Genomic DNA, 20,206 nt, shown 5'->3' with positions numbered 1-20,206 from the left:
TTCCTCACAAATAGCAGTTGGAACTGATATGCTTATGAAAACAAAGTATTTGTGTGTACCAGAGAAGTCTGGGCTGAGATCAGCCATGGAGATCATTACAGCTCTTATACATGAAGAGTAGCTGTAACTACAAGTGTCTGGTGGGCAGCGTGGGGCCAGAAGAGAGGAGAACTAAGACAATGGTAGAAAGCCATAGTGAACATCTGGGTGGAAGTAAGGAAAGAAATAGCAAGAAATAACTGAGTAGCGAAAATACTTCCTGAGGATGAAGCTCCTCAGATGAAAGCAAAGGAGAGGTAAGTATTCTAGCTTCTCAAGCTTGAGTACAGGCTTTATTGTGTAAGACTCTGTGAAAACACTTCTTACTTTCATTTATTTAGCATTTGTTCATTCATCCTGAGTCTATGCTTCCTCTGCAGAACAATGGCAACAACTCCTGATGCTGCATTTGAAGCCCTCATAAATGGAGTGACCAGTTGGGATCTTCCCAAAGAACTCATTCCCAGTGAACTTCTCCTTACTGGTGAGGCTGCCTTCCCAGTGATGGTGAATGACAAGGGCCAGGTGCTCATTGCTGCCTCTTTCTATGGCCAAGGCCGCCTGGTGGTCGTATCCCATGAGAGCTACCTGCTGCATGCTGGCTTGGTTCCATTTCTTCTCAATGTGGTGAGCTGGCTCTGCCCCTGCCCAGGAGCTCCCATTGCAGTGCATTCTTCCTTAGCATCATTAGTTAACATCCTAGGTGACTCTGGGATAAATGCACTGGTTCAGCCTGAACCTAAAGAGGCTCTGGGAGTTTATTGCATTGATGCCTACAACGACACCTTGACTGAGAAGCTGATCCAGTTCCTGAAGAATGGAGGAGGCTTGCTAATTGGAGGCCAGGCTGTGAACTGGGCTGCTCACCATGGCCATGATAAAGTGCTGTCCATTTTTCCTGGAAACCAGGTGACAAGTGTGGCTGGAGTGTATTTCACAGATGTCTGTGGGAATAGAGACTGGTTCAAGGTTTCTAAGGAGATACCCAATCTCAGACTCTATGTCCAGTAAGTGATGCTTTCCTCATGGGAATCTCATTCTTGTTAAATAATGGTTCAATTACCCTATTTTAAAAGGAGATTTCAGCCTAACAATGGATAAATTGGCTATCACAAAGTGAAATAATTGTAACTACTAATGCAATTTTCACATATGGTAGTTTTCTTAGTTAATGTTTTATTGCATGAAGAGACACCATGACAACAGAAACTTTTATAAAGGAAAACATTTAATTGGGGGCTGGTTAACACATTCAGAGGTTTAATCCATTATTGTCACAATGTATATGGGAGCACACAGGCAGAGATGGTGCTGGAGAACAAGCTGAGAGTTCTACATCTACATTGACCGATAGCAGGACAGGGAAGACTCTGGGCCTGGCTTGAGCTTCTGAAACTTCAAAGCCCACTCCAGTGACATACTTTCTCCAACAAGGAGTGCTATTCCCTAATGTCATTCCATACTTGAGTTTATAGGGGCCATATTTATACAAACTACCAGAGTAGTTAAGCAACAATATCTTACGTTCTCTAGTATAGACTGGTTACTAACTACCTTGAGGTAAGGGTATTTTGTTGTATTTACAATTTCAATTACTTACTCATCATAAGTAGTTGAAGATGAGTGGCTACAACTTGAAAGGTAAGTTATAAAAAGGTCTACAAAATATATAAAATACAAATTGTGTTTGTTTATGTCTGGGGAGATGGCTCCAAAAAAAAAGTGCTTCCCAAGCAAGTGTGAGGACCACAATTAAATCCCAAGCAACCACATAAATGCTAGGTTATCATGGGGGCCATCCAACAATCCCAGTATGAAGGAGGTAGAGATATGGGATCCCTGGAGGAAGTTTTCTACTGGGCTACATAAACAGGTAAGATCTGAATTCAACTGAGAGATCCAGCCTTAATAAATAACATGGAGAGTGATCAAGGAAGACTTCTAAACATCAGTTTCAGTCAACCATGTATGTGCACTCACACTCTTAAGTCTGTGTCTACATACAGAAATGGATACATACATACTAGTAAACAAGCATATATACATAACCTCTCACACAGAGAGATTTTAAAAAGGAATTTTGTCTATTTTACTTACCATTGTATTATTCGAACATCGTGCAGGAGCTGGCATTGTAAATAGGGACTAAACATGAATGAATGAATGAATGAATCAATCAATCAATCAATCAATCAATCAATCAATGAATGAATCAATCAGTCAGTCAGTCAAACAAGTACAATGTAAACTATCCCAGAGATAGCAAGGAAAATGTGACATGAATAAACTGTGTAGCTTTACATTCAGGAAATTCTCTCTCCTGGAGCAGAGAGTAGAACCATCAGGAGAAGGTAGTGTCTGAGTGACAAAGTGTGGTGAGATCGCTAGAGCCAGCCTGCAACATCTTCTTCCATAATAGAGCAGGATTCTTCATAAAGATTAGATATAAATTTGAAAAATAGTGGATTTCCCTTGACTGAAGGATTGGATCAACTAACTGCCCAATGCATTTGACCCCCCAAAAAGTAACTACAGTGCTGAGTGGTGGTGGTCCAACCCAGCACTTGAAAGCAGAGACAGGCAGATCTCTGAGGCTAGCCTGATCTACAAAGCAGATTTTAAAACAGACAGAGATATGCAAAGAAACCCTGTATTGAAAAACAAGAACCAAACCAAACAAAAAGAAGTAACTACCACATGATGGAGGACAGCAGAGGTATAAGTTATTATCAGTATTTGTTGTTAAAGTTTCCACATGAGTATCTATCTGCCTCAAATCACACTCAAGTTTTCACACCTAGTCTAAGGAGGTGAATTCTGGATTCAAAAATATTTGTTTATGAAATGTTTATTGAAATTGAAAATTGCCATTTTAAAATGCCATATTAACTTATAACAAAATATAGCTTATGCTAATACTAGTACTAAATAGTATGAATTTTTGCTTGATATTATTGATATTATTGTCACTATTCATTTGCGTTTTCTGACTGCCAATGTATAGAAATTCTCACTTCTTTCTTGAAGTGCTTGTTTTTCATTTTTTTCTATTTTCCTCTTTTCCTTTGATTATTAAGTGCTCTTACTTTATTATAGATACTACTTCTTTGACTTTTTTTACATGTTGTAACTATTTCCTCTTACCTTTTGCTCAGTATTTTGGCTTTGTCTATTTGGTTATGGTTTTTTAGTCTTTTGTTTTGGTAATTATTCATATGCACACATACCTGCTGTGATCAATTTTTTCAATTTTCTTTCCTTTCTTCCTTTCCTCTCATCTTACCTTCCCTTTCCTCCCAGTTAAAAATGATTTGAAGGTGCATCATGGTGCGGTAAAAGTATCACTCTCTTCTGTTCACTCTTGAAGGTTTTGGACCAAGAGAGCTGAGGTCCAGGGAGATCTCTGCTGACCTACCAATATCAAACTCACTTCTTTTGCAGACACTGATGTGAGAACTGTCTCTTTTCAGGTGCGAGGATGAGCTCAAGTATGACCAGCGGCAGCTCCTGAAAGGGATGTCTGAGATGGACATTGAGACAGGGGCAGTCCCCTCCCAGCTGCTTGTGCATGGACAGCGGGCATTTCCCTTGGGAGTAGACAATTCATTCAATTGCTTTCTTGCAGCTGCCCGCTATGGCCGTGGTCGGGTAGTGCTGGGGGGCCATGAGAGTTTGATACTTAATCAAACTATGCTGCCATTTGTGCTCAATGCTTTACGCTGGCTGATGGGGAACCAGACAGGCAGAATTGGGTTAGCTTCTGATATGAAAGCACTGAAGTCTATGTTACCAAACAGCAGTTTCCAGTGGAGTGAAACAGAACTTCTAACCAACGACTTGAGTGTGTTTTGCTGCTGCTCATTCGCCAATATAGATTCCGAAAAGGTAGAGGAATTTGTTGCAGAAGGTGGAGGCTTGCTAGTTGGTGCAGAGGCCTGGTTGTGGGGACGCAAGAACCCAGGCTTGAACTGTATGACTCAATACCCAAATAACATCGTCCTTAAACGCTTTGGCCTTGGTATCATTAGCCACGCGGCCCAACGAGGCAGATTCCCAGTCCCCAATCCTGAGGTGATAAACTATCACATCCGTAGAGCTCTGTCCCAAATTGAGTCCGTCATCTATAGTCAGGGGAGTAGCTTACACGAGAGCTGGCTGAATAAGCTCTCACAAGATTGTTTTTATATGTTTCAAATGACGCATCAGAGGATTTCCATCTACGACTCTGTGAAGAAACATGCCCTGAAAATGATCCAAAGCAAGGGCTTCCCAAGTGTGACTGAACAACACCCGATCACAAGGGGCAGCTCTCAAGCTTTTCTGCTATCCCTGGCTTATGAATTATTCAAGTCTGGAGTGGACAGATCGCAGCTACTCCCTCCTCCCGCCTTACTACCTCCTACGGAATCTCCAATGACCATTAAAATAAGCACGGGTAAGAAATGGAGAGAGGGCCCTAGGCACGCAGGACTAGAGAAAGAAAGCTGGTTAGCTTCAGCATCGCTTCATGGGGCTCTTCCCCTAAAGTCCGTCTTCTTTCTTCTCTATAGTCTTTTGTGAAGGTAAGTCTAGGAACACAGGCAGCTGGGGTGGTTTGAGGATGGTCTGGAAGATCTGGGATGGGGGAACTTGGGGAATTCTGGAAGAAGGTAGAATCATAGAAGGAAAAACTACAACCTTTCTTATGACTCTCATCAGACAATGACAACTCCTGGGTGAGCACTGGACTCTACCTACCTGAAGGGCAGGTTGCACAAGTAATACTTCCCAGGGAAGCCACTCATGCCAAGCTGAAGGTAAAACGTTTGTATTGGACTTCTGACATGTCTGTAGCAGCTTTACAGCCTCTTCTAGTCACTTTATTTTCTTATTTGAGACAGAGCTTCTCTATATAGCTCTGGCTGTCATGAAAGTTGCTGTGTAGATCCTCCTGCCTTGCTTCAGGAATATTTTAGATTTTTCCAACAGCTTCACCAGGTATAAGTCAGAAACACACTTATCTTATAGACAAAGATCACTACAGTAGCTAAAAAGCTAAATTGTGGCACAAAATAGATGCTTAAGAAATGTACTTCATTTATTACCTCTCCATCTTGTACTTACTATCAAAGCTTCTCCCACTGTTTTTCTCTCTGGGGGATATCTGAAATGCTATCCAAATATTTTCCAAGCTTCAACTCCATAAACCATTTCCATAGTCCCCTTTTCCTGAGACCCAAGGAAAATGGCATAGACATAGGCAGTGTGTTTTCTGAGTCAATATTTACCTTGGAATTCATTTTACTTTTTTTAAGCCCCAAGTGCTTATGAACAGATAAGGGAGACCTAAAGAAAATGGATAAATGGTACTTATATTTTATTTATGTATGAAATGAGACACTTATCATTCTGAGGTTATCTTCTTTCTACATCTACCAGGCCTCTTACACACACACACACACACACACACACACACACACACACACACACAAATCCTATAGTTTCTGTCTTATTTACTTGGGAACTAGCTGGGATAGTGAAAGATTATCACTTTTAGAAATGTATTTTTAGTTCTCCAACTTTGACAACATTTAATTATATATAAGAGACAATGGACTTGTCATTCTCATGAAGACTTATGCTTACTATGATAGGTCCTCATTGGCTGCCACACGGACAACATAAGCCAAGCAAAAACTTATATCCGTCCCCCTGTGATGACCTATGTGTACCACTTAACTTCACCCCAGACATCCATCTCCTGGCTCTATGGGGGCCTTCTCTACATCATGGTACCCGACAAATACAATCAGGATAATGTATCTGTCACCATCAGTGGGGCTGTGTCTGCTCCATACTTCAGGCTGGGTGAGTAGGAGACCCAGTTTCATAATGGGACATAAAGCTGGGGGAAAACCTAGAGGGAGAGAAGGGATCTGGCTTGAGAGAAGGCAATGAGTGATTGGGGGAAAGGTAAGTCACAAGACAGAAAGTGGACTAAGAAATCTATACACTCTCTTCTGGGAGGTCTGAAAGGAGACAAGGAAAGACCAAGGAGATTTATTACCAAGCATCTCTCCATGTGGTCTATAGTTAAAGGTCTACAATTGAAATCCAGGGAAAAAAATGGTATGGGCCTAGCTACGTAATTTTTATTTCCAGGTAAGACGACCCAGGAGGAATGGACAAATCTTATCAAATACAGCAAAGCTCCATGGGGAGAACTAGCCACAGACAATATCATCCTGACAATTCCAACAGTAAATCTCAAAGTCCTTCAGGACCCCTACCCACTGCTCCAACTCTGGGACAAGATGGTAAAGGCTGTAGCCAAGCTGGCAGCCCGGCCATTCCCTTTTCAAAGAGCTGAGAGAGTCGTACTTGACAAGCAGATTTCATTTGGTAGGTACTTCATGGGAATGCTCTAAGTGTTGCCTTTCAATTGAACTGACATAATTTGATGGAGATCAGCAGGGGAAGGGGACATAGTCCACATCATTTAAATCTCAAATATACAAAGAGTTACAGGATAGTAAGACTGAAAAGCAAAAATCTGTAAGTTTTTTTTACACATACCATCAAGGAAGATAATTAAACAGGGTCAAAGTTGGGGAAGTAAAAACGCATTTCCAAAAGTCATAATCTTTTCTCCATCCTAGCTAGTTTCCAAACAGACAATACAGAAACTATAGGATTTATTTGATAAGCTTTACAGCACAATAACTGGGCAGTTATTAATTATTCTAATCCTCAAAGATAATCTGGCTATCTCCCAGTCAAATCACCAAGACACTTGCATTTTAGTATTGACTTGTCTCTCTTTAACCCAGGTGTTTTTCCATGATGTCTTTTGAACCCTCTCCTCATGGTGGTTCTCTCTGCCTCTCTCTGTCTCTCTCTGTCTCTCTGTCTCTCTCCCTCCCTTCCTCCCTCCCTCCTCCTCCTCCTCCTCCTCCTCCTCCTCCTCCTCCTCCTCCTCCTTCTTCTTCTTCTTCTTCTTCTCTCTCTCTCTCTTTCTCTCTCTCTTTTCTTGCTCCCCTGTCTGGAGTCAGAAGTCCAGCCCTATTTTCTCTTCTGCCCAGCCATTGGCTGACAAGCTTTTATTGACGAATAAAGAGAATAAATGAGAAGCAATGTTTGCACAACATTGAGGCAGGAAATACTTAGAGCAAGCATTACAGTGCCCTGTCTGGATTGCAGCCAGATGCGGGGACAGAGAAATCAGCATTTGAATAATACAAGGATAATCTTTGCACAATGTACAAAACAGTATTCCTACTGGGAAGAGAAAAGACAAGAGATGGGTACTTGGTAGCTTTCAGCAGAGCCAAGAGGAGTTGTTAATGCTGAATAAAACAGGAGAACTAATAGGTATGGAAGGAACAATGATAAAAACTAATTGCCATCGGCAGACTTTCAAAAATAATTCCTTAAGATTAAGACTAGCCTGAAGAAGACTATTGCTATTTTTCCTCATCTAGACACAAGGCCTCATGACATGCATGCATCACCCATCTGAAAATACAGAAAAGAATGAGTGGTGCCAGTCAGCAGTGTGTTCCACATATACCTACCACTCACAGGGAAATGCAGATGGGTGTCAAAGTCTGTCCAAGAAAAAGAGAAGAAAGCCTTATGGGCTGCCAATAAACCTAGGTAGTGGGTAGAGCCTTTGTGAACTTACTCACACTCTAGGTCTTCTGGGATGCAGACTACAAGAAGTTATCACATGTGTCACTTTGCCTCTCACTTCCTGGTATTTTCCTCAGGTTTTCTTCATTCTGGATACCCCATCATGGGCCTAATTAGTATAGTGGAAGGCATCATTAGCGAGTACAAAATAAGATCACGTGGTATTTGGGGTGTGATACATGAACTGGGCCACAACCGTCAGAAACCTGGATGGACTTTTCCACCTCACACTACTGAAGCTTTGTGTAATCTCTGGAGTATTTATGTGCACGAGACGGTTTTACACATCCCCAGAGAGCAAGCCCATCCTTCTCTGAATCCTGAGCTTAGGAAGCAGAGGATCAAAGACCACCTGAACAAGGGAGCACCTCTGAGTAACTGGATTGTATGGACAGCTCTAGAAACCTATCTCCAGGTACTGTGTATATATTCAGGGAGGTGGAAACCACCAGACTCCCTGGTAGTTTCAAGATCCCTACACTGTATAGGGAGATGGGCAGATGGAGGTATCTTCTTGTAGGTCAGGCATAACACATATGATGTAAATAACTAAATGTGTTTCCTCTTCTCTACCACATAATTATGTGGAAATAAATAAAATGGGATCATTAGGGAAAACAGCATAATTACATAGTTGTGCTCAGAAAATCTATGGTGAAACCCAGATTAACCAAATGCAAATAGTTTCTCCTGACCAACCTTGATAACTTAGGAGGAATCAGTGTCACCCTACTCCAACAATGTATTCTTGAAGATAGATTGTAGGAACAGTAATATGATAATAAATTATTCAAAATGCCATCGTCTTAACAAATGTCACAGATGAATGAAGGTCAGGCTTTAAAGCATTTCAAAACCCTTCCCTTCCACTTCCTCTCTTCCATGTCCTTACTACCTGTGGAAAATATATTGAAAAAAAATATTCACATAGCCATACTATGTGCTCAAATTTCCAGGGCAAGAGAGATGAAAATGCTGTTGGCCTAAATAATGAGTAAAGACAAACCTAGAGGCTAGTTTTAGGACTTTAGTCATTATAGCATTCTGTCTCTGGGTTTTCACCATCTCTGTGATTTCAGTGAGTCTGAGATAACTTCTGGATCACATCAGCCTCCTTGTTAATAGGGAATTTGTCTTAAAATGTATAGGACCAAGTCATGGTGTTAAAACCTTGACATTCATGATCAATTCAAAGCCTTTGGAGACAAACTGCTGTTCTGGGGTTTGAGACTGAATTTCTCGCCAGGTGGCCATCTCCTCCATTATTGGTGTTCCCTATTCCAACATCACAATTAAAATTCAGTTCTTCAGCACCTTTCAATCTGGTTCTCCAGTCCTCTTTTCATAGTCTCCCTATTTCTCAACTGGACTAGTCTTGCAGAGTGCTGCCAGAAAATGCCATAAACCTGAAACCCATCAGTAGTTCCCTGCTCCTTCATGTAGAACACCACACTGCCAGCATCCAGTTCTGGTTCTCACCTGTTACACAATCTGCTACAGCTACAAACCTTCAGAATGGCTTACTATGGCTCATACTGCTGACATTTACTAATGATGCCTTTTCTACCTAAAACAGTTTTGTGTCCTATAAATATCAAGAATCACCTATTTAGTTTTTAACATCAGTTTCTCTAAAGCCTCCGGGAATCTTTCCCATATTATTTTCCTTTGCAATATTTATTCCCTACCCTGCATTCTAATGTAGCGTGTATGTGCATTTGTTGATTGTCTAAGCACGTGCCTCTGATTCTGGTGCTTAGCACAGCTCCCAAATCCACACAGATCTCCAATGATAATTGGTTACAGCTAGTGTAAAGCATCTCCTAATGGCTCAGGCTATGGTTACAGTTGAGTAAGAATGAAAGAACCAGGTGGAAATGGATTGCTCAAGGCTGTTATTCCCCAAAGTTCACAGATTCTCAAACGATGAACCAGGACATCTAAAGTGGAACAATCTCAGCCATCCATTTCCAGAGTTTAGCTGCAGAAGATGAAAGGGTATAACTCTCCTCAGGAAGATTAAGGTCTTCATGATTAAGCTTAGCGGCAACAGTAATAACAGTGCTGAAATTAATTACCATTTGCTGAGACCTTGATATGAATCAAATGAGTAACAACACAAAATCTCCCTGAGATTGGACTGAGGAAGCTTGAGATAGGGCACCTATCACAGGGATAGGCTTCTGGAGGAGAAGAAAGAAGAGACCCACTGACAGATTAAATCAACCTAACAGGATAGTTTAGAACTAAAACCCACCATGAGATTTTATGCATGTGTTCAGGAGTTGACTTGCAGGTTGTATATATCACTCTCCTATTTCCTTCTCTTTCCAGCTCCAGGAGGGCTTTGGGTGGGAGCCGTTCATCCAGCTCTTTGCCGACTACCAAACTCTCTCTGGCCTTCCTCAAAACAATGAAGACAAGATGAATTTGTGGGTGAAGAAGTTCTCTGAGGTTGTGCATAAGAATTTGGCCCCTTTCTTTAAAGCCTGGGGCTGGCCTGTCAAATACACTGTGGCTAAAAGCCTAGCCTCTTTGCCAGAATGGCAGGAAAATCCCATGAAAATGTATACAGCTGAAGGTACAGAATGTAGAGAGTGAACACACACTAGCTGTTCTCTCTGAGAGAAGAATATTTATGTGATGCAAGAGAAAAGCCCTCATGATTCCACAAAATTCAATTTTAGGGACCACCTCCCCCCATTGTTAGAATTCTTTTGCAAGGTAGAGACGAAATTACACAGCAGCTTTTCAAATCTATATTTTTGCAATAAATGACTCAATCTATTGCCTATAGATTAATCTTAAGCTGTGAGATTTGTCTCTTGACCTTCTTGTTTAGCATTTTTTATATTCTCAGTTTGTTTACAAAAGCTGCCCAAATCCAGAGACTTAGTTGAAGAACTATCTTTTATTTGCTCCACTTATAATATTTTTTTTTGCTATTCCTAAAATTAATGCACAAATATCATTTGTCTGAGTGGTTTGAATAGAGTAGGTGATCAACATATGCTTTGTCAATATGAGTAATATTGTGATTGAGAACTTACTTAACTCAAGTTAACTTTTGTGCTAGAGCAAAACTACCACTTATGAATCATCACAGGTGTGTCCTGTCTCAAGTTAGTATGTTGCTGCAAGTTAAAGGATTTATATAACAGGGTGAACTTCATGGGTATATATATATCCCATGAAGGCAGTGGGTGATATGTATTCATATATACAAATGTATATGTATATATGTCTTTATAATATTTCTGAGAATTATTCTCTTAGCATGAAATTTTTCCCTTAGCATGTAGCTTTTACCACAAATAGACACCTCACCTCTGCCACACAGTGGCCACACAGCCTATGAAATATCAGACATTTTTCCTTTGGGAAATAACTGAATGATTCACTAAAAGTTATATCTGTTGTCCTTAAAAGACATATTTATTAATGTCAGATAGACTAAGGCCAACAAAGCAAATGTTGGATTGGCCTGTGCCATACAAACTTTGAAATCTATGTAAGTAAGATATGCTGCAGTTTGAGGTCAGACACTTATGCTAGATTTCTGTGTTGCAGGATAAACGCCTGCAACTCCATGATGTGTAAACATTGCTAAACAACGTATACAAATAGAGCCTCCAAGTGAGGAAGCCTAAATTTCAAAGTGACCAACCGGGATTAGAGCAATAATTTAAAATAGATCATCAGCTAAGGGCTAAGAAGATGGTTCAGCAGGTAAAGCACTTACCACACAAGCAAGAGGACCAGAGTAGGATGCCCAGAGTCCACAGAAGTGTTGAGTGGGTATAATGGCCTATCTGTAATCTCAGCCTTAGCAGGCAGAGGGAAGGGATCCTCAGACCAAGTTAGACAGCAAACTAACCTTTTCAGGCAAGCTTTGGCTTTGATTGGGGAAACTCCACCTTAAAGAATAAAGGTGGAAGAGAAATGAGGAAGTTTTCTGACATCAACCTCTACCCTCCACATCCATGTGCATACATACACATGCACACACACACACACACACACACACACACACACACACATAAACACATGGGACATACATATGCATTTTATATGTGTGTGTGTGTGTGTGTGTGTGTGTGCACCTTATGTACATACACATAACAATGAAAAAAATACTAAATCAATAAGATAGATCATTGGGTGCTAGCTTCACTGCCCTTATCTGAATATATGAATCCTTTATGTTTTTATCTGTTTTGTAAATTTTTCTACTGAGAACTAACTTTCATCTCTACGTGGCTGAAGTGGGCTGTCAGTCAAGAGATCCTGATACTCCCATCACAAATTTAAGCATGAATCCACGAATGGTCAACCACAGCCTTTGACTTGCTGGATCCAGTGACTTTACTACATATGTTTAACAATTTAAGTAAACCTGCCAATCACTGCACTTTTCTAAATGCATCACAAAAACATAATTGGGGAAGAGTTTCTTTTTAAAATCATGGTGTCTATGAATCATATGAGCCTAAAATTGTTTTGTGTTAGCATTGTCTTCATACACATGGGACTTTGTAAATACAAGTTGACGAGATATAAAAAAAAATAAAGAACAATGTCTCCTAGGACATTTTTCAAGAACCTTGATGTAGTAATGACTCAAGCTCCATGACTGGGCTCAGACTGTCTTATTTACTAAATCAATAAAGTGTTGTCTTTGCTTCTATTGATTTGTGTTTCTTTTACCTACAAGTAAACTATTGTCCCTTTCTTCAGGAACTCCTCTGCCTGCTGCTTGGGAAGTATGGCACCTGCCTCATTTCCCAGAGAACCTTCTCTGGAATATGTGTTCCTGGTTCCATGTCTTTCTTTTGCTACTACAACCTGGGTTCCAGCATGTGAGGACAGTTAAAAATAAGATAGTTTCCTTCTGATGGGAATGTTGGCCAGGGGTCACCAAGAGTATCATTTATTCTTCTCATTGTTGTAACCAAATATCAAACAGAAGTGACTCAAAGGATGAGAAGTCTCTTTATGTTCATGATTTTAGAAAATAAAATGCATTGTGTCAGGAAAGGTATGGTGATGCCTGGAGTTGTAGGAGCTAACTATCTCCTTTGTTTGTATCTCAGCTAGTCGGAAACAGAGAGAACAGAAATAGACTATAGCTTTCAAGGCCCACCCAAACCCCAGTAGTCTATGACTTTAAGGTAGATCCAAAAGTTCTACATCCTCCCAGAAACCGGACCATCAGCCTAGGTTGAGTACATCTGTCTATCCATATCTTTAGAGCATGGGAGTGGCCCAACGGTACTCACTTCCTTAACATAAAAGGATCCAGGGGATGCTTGGGATCAAACCAAGGGCCTTCAGCATGTTAGACAACTGAACACTACTGAGCTACATCCCAAGATTCTCTCTTAGAAGAGAATATATGTCCAGCAATGTGTCATGACTAAGTATATTGCTTATCTACTGCTTCTCACACCTCACAACTGTAAAATCTCATCACTCTTACAGCTGTGTACGTAGTGTTCTCCTCCACTAGACTGTCCATTTCATTAAGTCAAGGGTGACACCTGTACTTCTCAAAGTTCTATCTGCAACATAAAACACGACGCCAAACACATAAAAATAAAAAAAAATAGCTTTCCATAGGTACATGTGGCTTGTGTTAGATTGTAGAATGATCAAGGATCCCTAACTTATGTCCTTATAGAAAACTATTCTATTTGATGAAATTCAAAACAGTCTTTACAGGATAGTCACAATGAAATTTTAATCTTTCTCCTATTCTCTTCTAACTAATAATAGGCAGCATAAAATCTGACCACGTTGATGGTCAGATTGGGTGACCAAGAAGTGATCTATCGTTTCCCGTTTTCTACACGCAAGAGTTAGTTCTTAGAAGAATAGCTTCAGCAACACTTTGTAGGAGATGAAAACAGAAACTTTTAAGGAAAACGATCAAGTTTTAAATGTCTTTAGAGCATGGGAGCATTCCCCAATCTTCCACTTCTGGGCCTCTGTCTCCTTCTTGCTAGCCCCTTTTCTTCTCCGTGTCCGCTTGTATCCAACCAAACATTAACTTTGAAGACGCTCCTTTTTTAACTAGATATTATGACCAACCCCTTCCTACTGTGTATAGTCCAAGAACATTCCTATAGGCTAGGAGGAGTCCCCAAATTTCTGTCAGCTAAATAACTTGGGCTCTTTCTTGTCTCTCCTCCAGATGGCGCCCTAAGTCCAGGCTGAAACTTCAGCAGAGTCTGGACCTGTGTACCTCTACCCCACTCCCATCCCCCGCCCCGCCGTGGCCCCGGCCTCAGATTGAAGAAATAAAATGAGATCTTTTACCAAATTCTATCATAGTGTTTGAAAAACAGAAGGAAAAGAGCCAAGACACCAAAAGCCTGCTCCAAATAAGTTACAAAGAACAGGAATAGCCGTGAAAGGTCTGTGAAGCACAGAAAAAAAGTAAGTTTCAGTGTGCTGAGGAAAAAAAGATATCGGTGGTCACGTCAAGAGCTAGACACTGCATGCTACGACCCTGACCTGGCAGGCAAGACGTGCCTATTTATCCAGTAGTAGCAGTAAATAAACACTCTTTTGATTGGATCTGAGGCCAGCTGCATAGGAGTGCTCCTCCCTGGTAGTTTAAACATGGTCCATCAAAACCAATGGCTATGGAATTCATAGGTCCTAAGGGAGAACCCAATGATGCTTTTCTTTTTTTTTTTCTTTCTTTTCTTTTTTATTAATTATTTTGTTTACTTATATCCCAGATATCTCCCCCTCCTGGATTCCCCTCACAGAGTTCTTCCTTCCCCTGAAAGGGTACCCTCCTGGTATTCACCCACCCTTGAGCATCAAGTCTCTATAGGATTAGGTGTATCTTTCCCATTGAGGAAGGCCTCTGCTACATATGTGCCAGGGGCTTCCAACTAGCCCCTGCATGCTCTATAGTTGGTGGCTCAGTATCTGAGAGTTCACAGGAGTCCAGATTATTTGACACTGTTGGTTAACCTATGGGGTTGTCATCCACTTCAGCACTTTCAATCCATCTCCTAATTCTTCCATAGGGATCCCAGACCTCAGTACAATGGTTGGCTGTGTGTGCATCTGTTTCAGTCAGCAGCTAGTAGAGTCTCTCACAGGACAACCATGAGAGTCCCCTGTCTCCCATTGATGTCCAATGATGCTTTTCTAAACGGTCATGTTGTCAAACTGCCTTCCAAAGATTTATGTTTTCATTTATAGATTCGCGCTGCTCCGAATCTTGCTCAGAGGAGTTTCTCATTTTAGTGGAGCGTGGCCGTACGCATTACTGTTGTTCAGGGTGCTGAGACTAAGTGATTCTTCATGTTTAGCTATAAATAGGATGCTTGAATCAACCCTTCCAGGCCAAGGCTCAGGGAACATCATGGAATGTGCTGTTGAAAGAATTCAAGAGCCAGAGATAGGCAGGAATGTTGGGAAATGCTGTCCTCTGGACATGGCACGGCTGTTGCTCTCATAAACTCAAAGCAGCTGTGGCTACCTACACAAGACTCACACGGGATCAAACCCAGCTAAAAGTTACTACTAGCTGAAAAACTATTGGAAGGTGAGGGAGGGAGGAAGTTGAATCAGCTTCTGAGGGAGGGAGAATCACTTTTCTGAGGGAGAAGTGTGGTCACTGGTAAGTTCTCCATTTCACAATAGATGACTCCATGTCCAGGAACATAAGAAAGAGAAAGACTAGAGAAACTCAGTGGGTGAAAAACATCTATTAACATATTAAAAACTATAAAAGGAGGACATAAAGCTGGGAGGGAGATGTGTACCCTGGAGGAAGCTGGAGAGGGAAAATTTTATATACTCATGATACAGTATATATATATATATATATATATATATATATATATATATATATATACACATATGTGTGTGTGTGTGTGTGTGTGTGGGTGTGACTAAAAGTAAAATTTAATATTAAAAATTCAGAGAAACTGGGTTGGAGAAACAGGAGGTCTTAAAATGTGAGTATGAAACCATTTTAATGCATCTAGAGTCACAGAATTTACAGATTACAAGAAAAACATTCTATTCATTTTTTGTTAAATTCGGTGTTTCATAATGACATTTTTCCTACAAAATTATCAGATATTTTGTATTTATTCATTCCCTTGCCAATATCCTCTATCTTTTCTCTCCCACTTTTACTGATCCCCTTCCTCCTTCTAGGTGGTTCCTGCTTCTATTTTCTTGATGTGTACATTTCATTACCTCTTTTACCTCCATCACCTCTCCCTCTTCACACCCTTTAAAAATTCCCTTCCTCTTTTCATAGCCTAACTGCTCCCCCTAACTCACACACACACACACACACACACACACACACTTAGAGAAAACACATGGGTTTTTTTTCTTTTAATGATCTTTCAGATGAATACATTTGTTCCTGTGGTTGTGATCAGTTTGTTTTTCTTTACAGCTGAGTAAAGTTCCATTATGTATATATGTCACATTTTCTTTATTCATCTGTCTGTTGATGGACATCTAGACTGGTTCCAAATCTTGCCTATTCTGAACAAACAGTTCAGCATTAATGTGCAAGTAACTGTGGTGTTCTCACTGGGAATCCTTAGGGTATTGTCTTGGTTTCTTGTTGCTATAATGAAAGCATAGAGATAAAAGCAACATAAGGTAGACAAGGTTTACTTTGACATGCATTTCCAGGTTATAGTCCATCATGATGTGGAACTGTGGCGAGAGGTGCTTGGAGGGGCTGGCCACATCACATCTGCAGTCAAAAGCAGAGAGCATGCTGGAGCTCAAGTGGCCTTCTTCACTTTATACAGCCTAGAATCCCAGTCTTAGGGAATGAGTGCCACCCACAGTGGGTGGATCTTTCCACTTCATGTAATGTAATTAAGACAATCCTCACAGGTATGTTGAGAGCCCCATCTCCCAGATGATTCTATATTCTGTCAGGTTAACAATTAACAATAACCATCATAGGTAGGTACCCAAAGAATAGCATAGCTGGTCATATTCTAATTCTATATTTAATTTTTTGAGAAACTTCCATAATGATTTCTGCAAGGGGAGGAACCAAATCCTATTTTCCTCTGTGGCATATAAGGTTTCTTTTACCCTATCTCTTTATCTGCATTGGTTGACATTGATTTTCTTATCCATAGCCATCGTGACTGACATGAGATAGTTTTAATTTGTGTTACACTGGTGCCTAGATATGCCGAACATTTGTTCACATAGTTATTGGCCGTTTGTCTTTCATTCTTCTAGAACTGTCCACTGAATTCATTAGCCCACTTACTGATCGGCTGATTTAGAGTAGTATGTAATTGTTGGTGCTCTTTATAAATTCTAGATATTAATCTCTAATCAGATATATTGTTGGAAAAGGTTTTCTCCCATTCCAAAAACTGTCTCTCCAATATGCTGTTTTCTTTGCCATGCAGAAGTTTCTCAATGTCATGCAATCCCATTTGATCTTTACCATATTTTCTGTATTATACACAGAACAACACCTTTCATATGTCTGTAGTTTAGTGATTTTCAGATTTTATGTTAAAGTCTTTGTTGCACTTTGAGTTAATTTTTCTGCAGGAGAAAGATGTAGATCAAGTTTTACTCTTTCTATGTGTGTATGTGTGTGTGTGTGTGTGTGTGTGTGTGTGTGTGTGTGTGTGTATGCATGCGTGTGCATGTGTCTGAGTCTATGTAAGCATGGCATTCTCAGCACCGTTTGTCAGACAGGCTTTCTTCTAATAAATGTTCTGACACCACTGTTAAAGCTGTCTCTGTGGAGAGTTATTTCAGGATACTTTATTCTCTTCCATTGATCTACATGTCAGTTTTTGTGTCTGTGGCACACTGTCTTTGTCACTAGGCTCTGTAATGTAATTTAAAGTTAGGTATTTTGATGCCCCCGGCAGTACTCTGCCTATTCTGTGTCCTTTTTCCTTCCATCTGACTTCAACTTCTGTGGAGAATTTAATTGGGATTTTGACGGAGACTGCTTTGAATCTGTGGACCACTTCTGGAACATAGAGACTTTTCACAATACTATTTCTGTCAGTTCATGAGCATGGGGTTTTTTTCCATCTTCTATTATCTTCTTCAATTTCTTTCTTTAATGTTTTAAAATTTTTCTTCCTTATAGAGATGTTTCATCTCCTCAAGTGGGATGATTCTTAGACTTTTTTTTTTTAAAGATACAGTGAGTAGGAGTGGTTTTTTGTTTGCTATTGTTTTTTCTGCTTTCGTTCTCAGTAGGATCATTAGTGGCTTATAGAAAAGTTAACGTACTTGATTTTGTGCACTACTACTTTTCTAGGTTTATCAATTCTAAAAGTTTTCTGTTGGAGCCCTCAGGCACAGTCATTTAATTATAGGATCATCTCATCTTCAGATAGCGCTTCAACTTCACCTTTTCCTACTTAGATGCCATTTACTTCCTCCTCCAGGAACCTGGATGTCTAACCTACTGAAGGCTAGACATCAGACTGTATGCTGAGGAGGAGCAGAGAGAGTGGGCATGCTTGACCCATTCTTGACTTTACAGGAAATGTTTCCAGGTTTTTCCATTTATGAATGTTGTTTGCTGCATGTTTTCCTACATAGTTTTGTTGTGTTCACGTTTGTTCTTTCTTTTCTGATTTCTCAAGGGTTTTATTCTTAAGGAAAGTTGAACTTTGTCAAAGGCCTCTTTTGCACCTACTGAGAGGAAGAAAATATTTTTGTCCCTAAATGTATGTTATATATTTATCGATTTGTGTGTGTGAGTGTGTGTGTGTGTGTGTGTGTGTGTGTGTGTGAATACTTTACTCTATTCCATTGATCTTCCTTGGAATGAAACCAACTTGGTGATGGTATTCTTGAATTCAGTTTGCAAATATATTATTAAGAATCTATGTGTGTATGTTCAACAAGGACACCAGTCTGTAGACTTCTTGTTCTGTTTTGTCCGTATGTGATTTTGACCTGAGGGTGATTCTTGCTCTGTAGAATCTGCTTATTAGTGCTGTTTTATGGAAGAGTTTGAGGAATGCTAATGTTAATGGTTCTCTAAAAGATTGGTAGGATGTTGCAGTGTCTAAAACTTCCATTTCCATTTCTACTGCACAGGACAGGAGAGGGACTCAGGAAGCCTCATGCTTGCTGAAATGTTGAGAAGCTGGGTCTCGTGCAGATTTTGTGCAGATAGTTCACGGGTGTAACTGCCCTTGCTATAGCCAGATAACAGTGTTTCTTGGCATACAGAACGCAGGTATACTAAAGTTGGTTTTTCATATTGGACTTAATTAACTGCCTATTCATTTGCCTCACTAATCTTACTTTTTAGTATTATACCATTCTGATAGATTCTTTCATGTTTTCTAAATATATAATCATGTCATCTTCAAAGGTAAAAATTCTTTCCTTTTCCTGTGTGTCCCTGTTATACTTTTCTATTTCTTTTTTTATTGTACTCAGTAGAATTTCAATGCTACCAGAGCAGTGAGAATTGACGTCATTACCATTTCCATTCTTGCGCTGGAGAGATGGCTCAGCGGTTAAGAACACTGATTGCTCTTCCAGAGGTCCTGAGTTCAAATCCCAGCAACCACATGGTGGCTCTTAACCATCTGTAATGAGATCTGATGCTGTCTTCTGGTGTGTCTGCAGACAACTACAGTGTACTTATATATAAAAAAATAAGTAAATAAATCTTAAAAAACCAAACCATCCATTCTTTGAACACTATGGGAACGGCTGGAGTTTATTCTGATAGGAAGAAGAAACTATTGGTGTACTGACAGTTTAATTACAAGATCTGACTTTAATCACTCAACTGCTGAAGAAAGAGTAGAGAATTCCCCCTTAGAGAGGAAGTAGAGGAATGAAGTGAGACCAAAAAGGGGCTATATCAAAATCCAAAACAAACCTGGTGATGGTCTTCGTTAGGGAGACAGCAGAAAAGATTGAGTTTTGCAAAACATGTTAGACAGCATGAGAGAAAGAATAAAGCCATCCTGACTCTGTATTCTCTGAATTTCAAGTATTTATGTGACTGTATTTTATTTTATATATATATATATATTATTTAATTTTTCATAAGAAATCATAAGCAATTTAATAGCCATTGAGTTTAATTTTTAAATATTTTTATACAATTCAAAGTAACTATTTTTTGTTACTTTGTAACAAAATAATAATAATAACAATAACAATAATCTGTGTGGTAGAAGCCTGAAGGAACATAAGTATAAACAAAGTATTATATTTTACAACATCAAAAGCCAGTGCCTTTTATGTAGATGAAGTTGCTTTTTAATTTATTCTTTGACAATTCTAACAAGTATATAATATAGTTTGATCATACACATTCCCTCATTATCCTCTCCTACTCCCAACTAGTTCTAGACCCTTCTTTTCAAGATGTCCCTCCTACTTTCATGTCATTATTATTATTATTATTATTATTAGTAGTAGTAGTAGTAGTAGTATTTTAGTGACCTACTAAATTTAATTGGAGTTGTTCGAG

General features: G+C 39.8%; 1 protein-coding gene across 1 annotated transcript; it reads left to right on the top strand.

Annotated features, from left to right (window-relative positions):
* The first annotated feature begins 343 nt into the window (after positions 1-343).
* LOC116098083 (TRPM8 channel-associated factor 3) lies at positions 344-10,586 on the top strand. The gene is made up of 7 exons (XM_031380830.1): positions 344-1,046; positions 3,510-4,474; positions 4,738-4,835; positions 5,673-5,886; positions 6,181-6,420; positions 7,788-8,125; positions 10,045-10,586. Exons 1-7 carry the CDS (start codon positions 424-426, stop codon positions 10,309-10,311), a joined length of 2,745 nt encoding a protein of 914 aa, XP_031236690.1. The 5' UTR covers positions 344-423; the 3' UTR covers positions 10,312-10,586.
* The last annotated feature ends 9,620 nt before the right edge of the window (positions 10,587-20,206 follow it).

This window comes from Mastomys coucha, unplaced genomic scaffold, assembly GCF_008632895.1.
Source record: "Mastomys coucha isolate ucsf_1 unplaced genomic scaffold, UCSF_Mcou_1 pScaffold20, whole genome shotgun sequence".
Lineage (NCBI taxonomy): Eukaryota > Metazoa > Chordata > Mammalia > Rodentia > Muridae > Mastomys > Mastomys coucha.
Note: the sequence above shows the minus strand (reverse complement) of the source record. Positions and strands in the feature narration are given on the sequence as shown.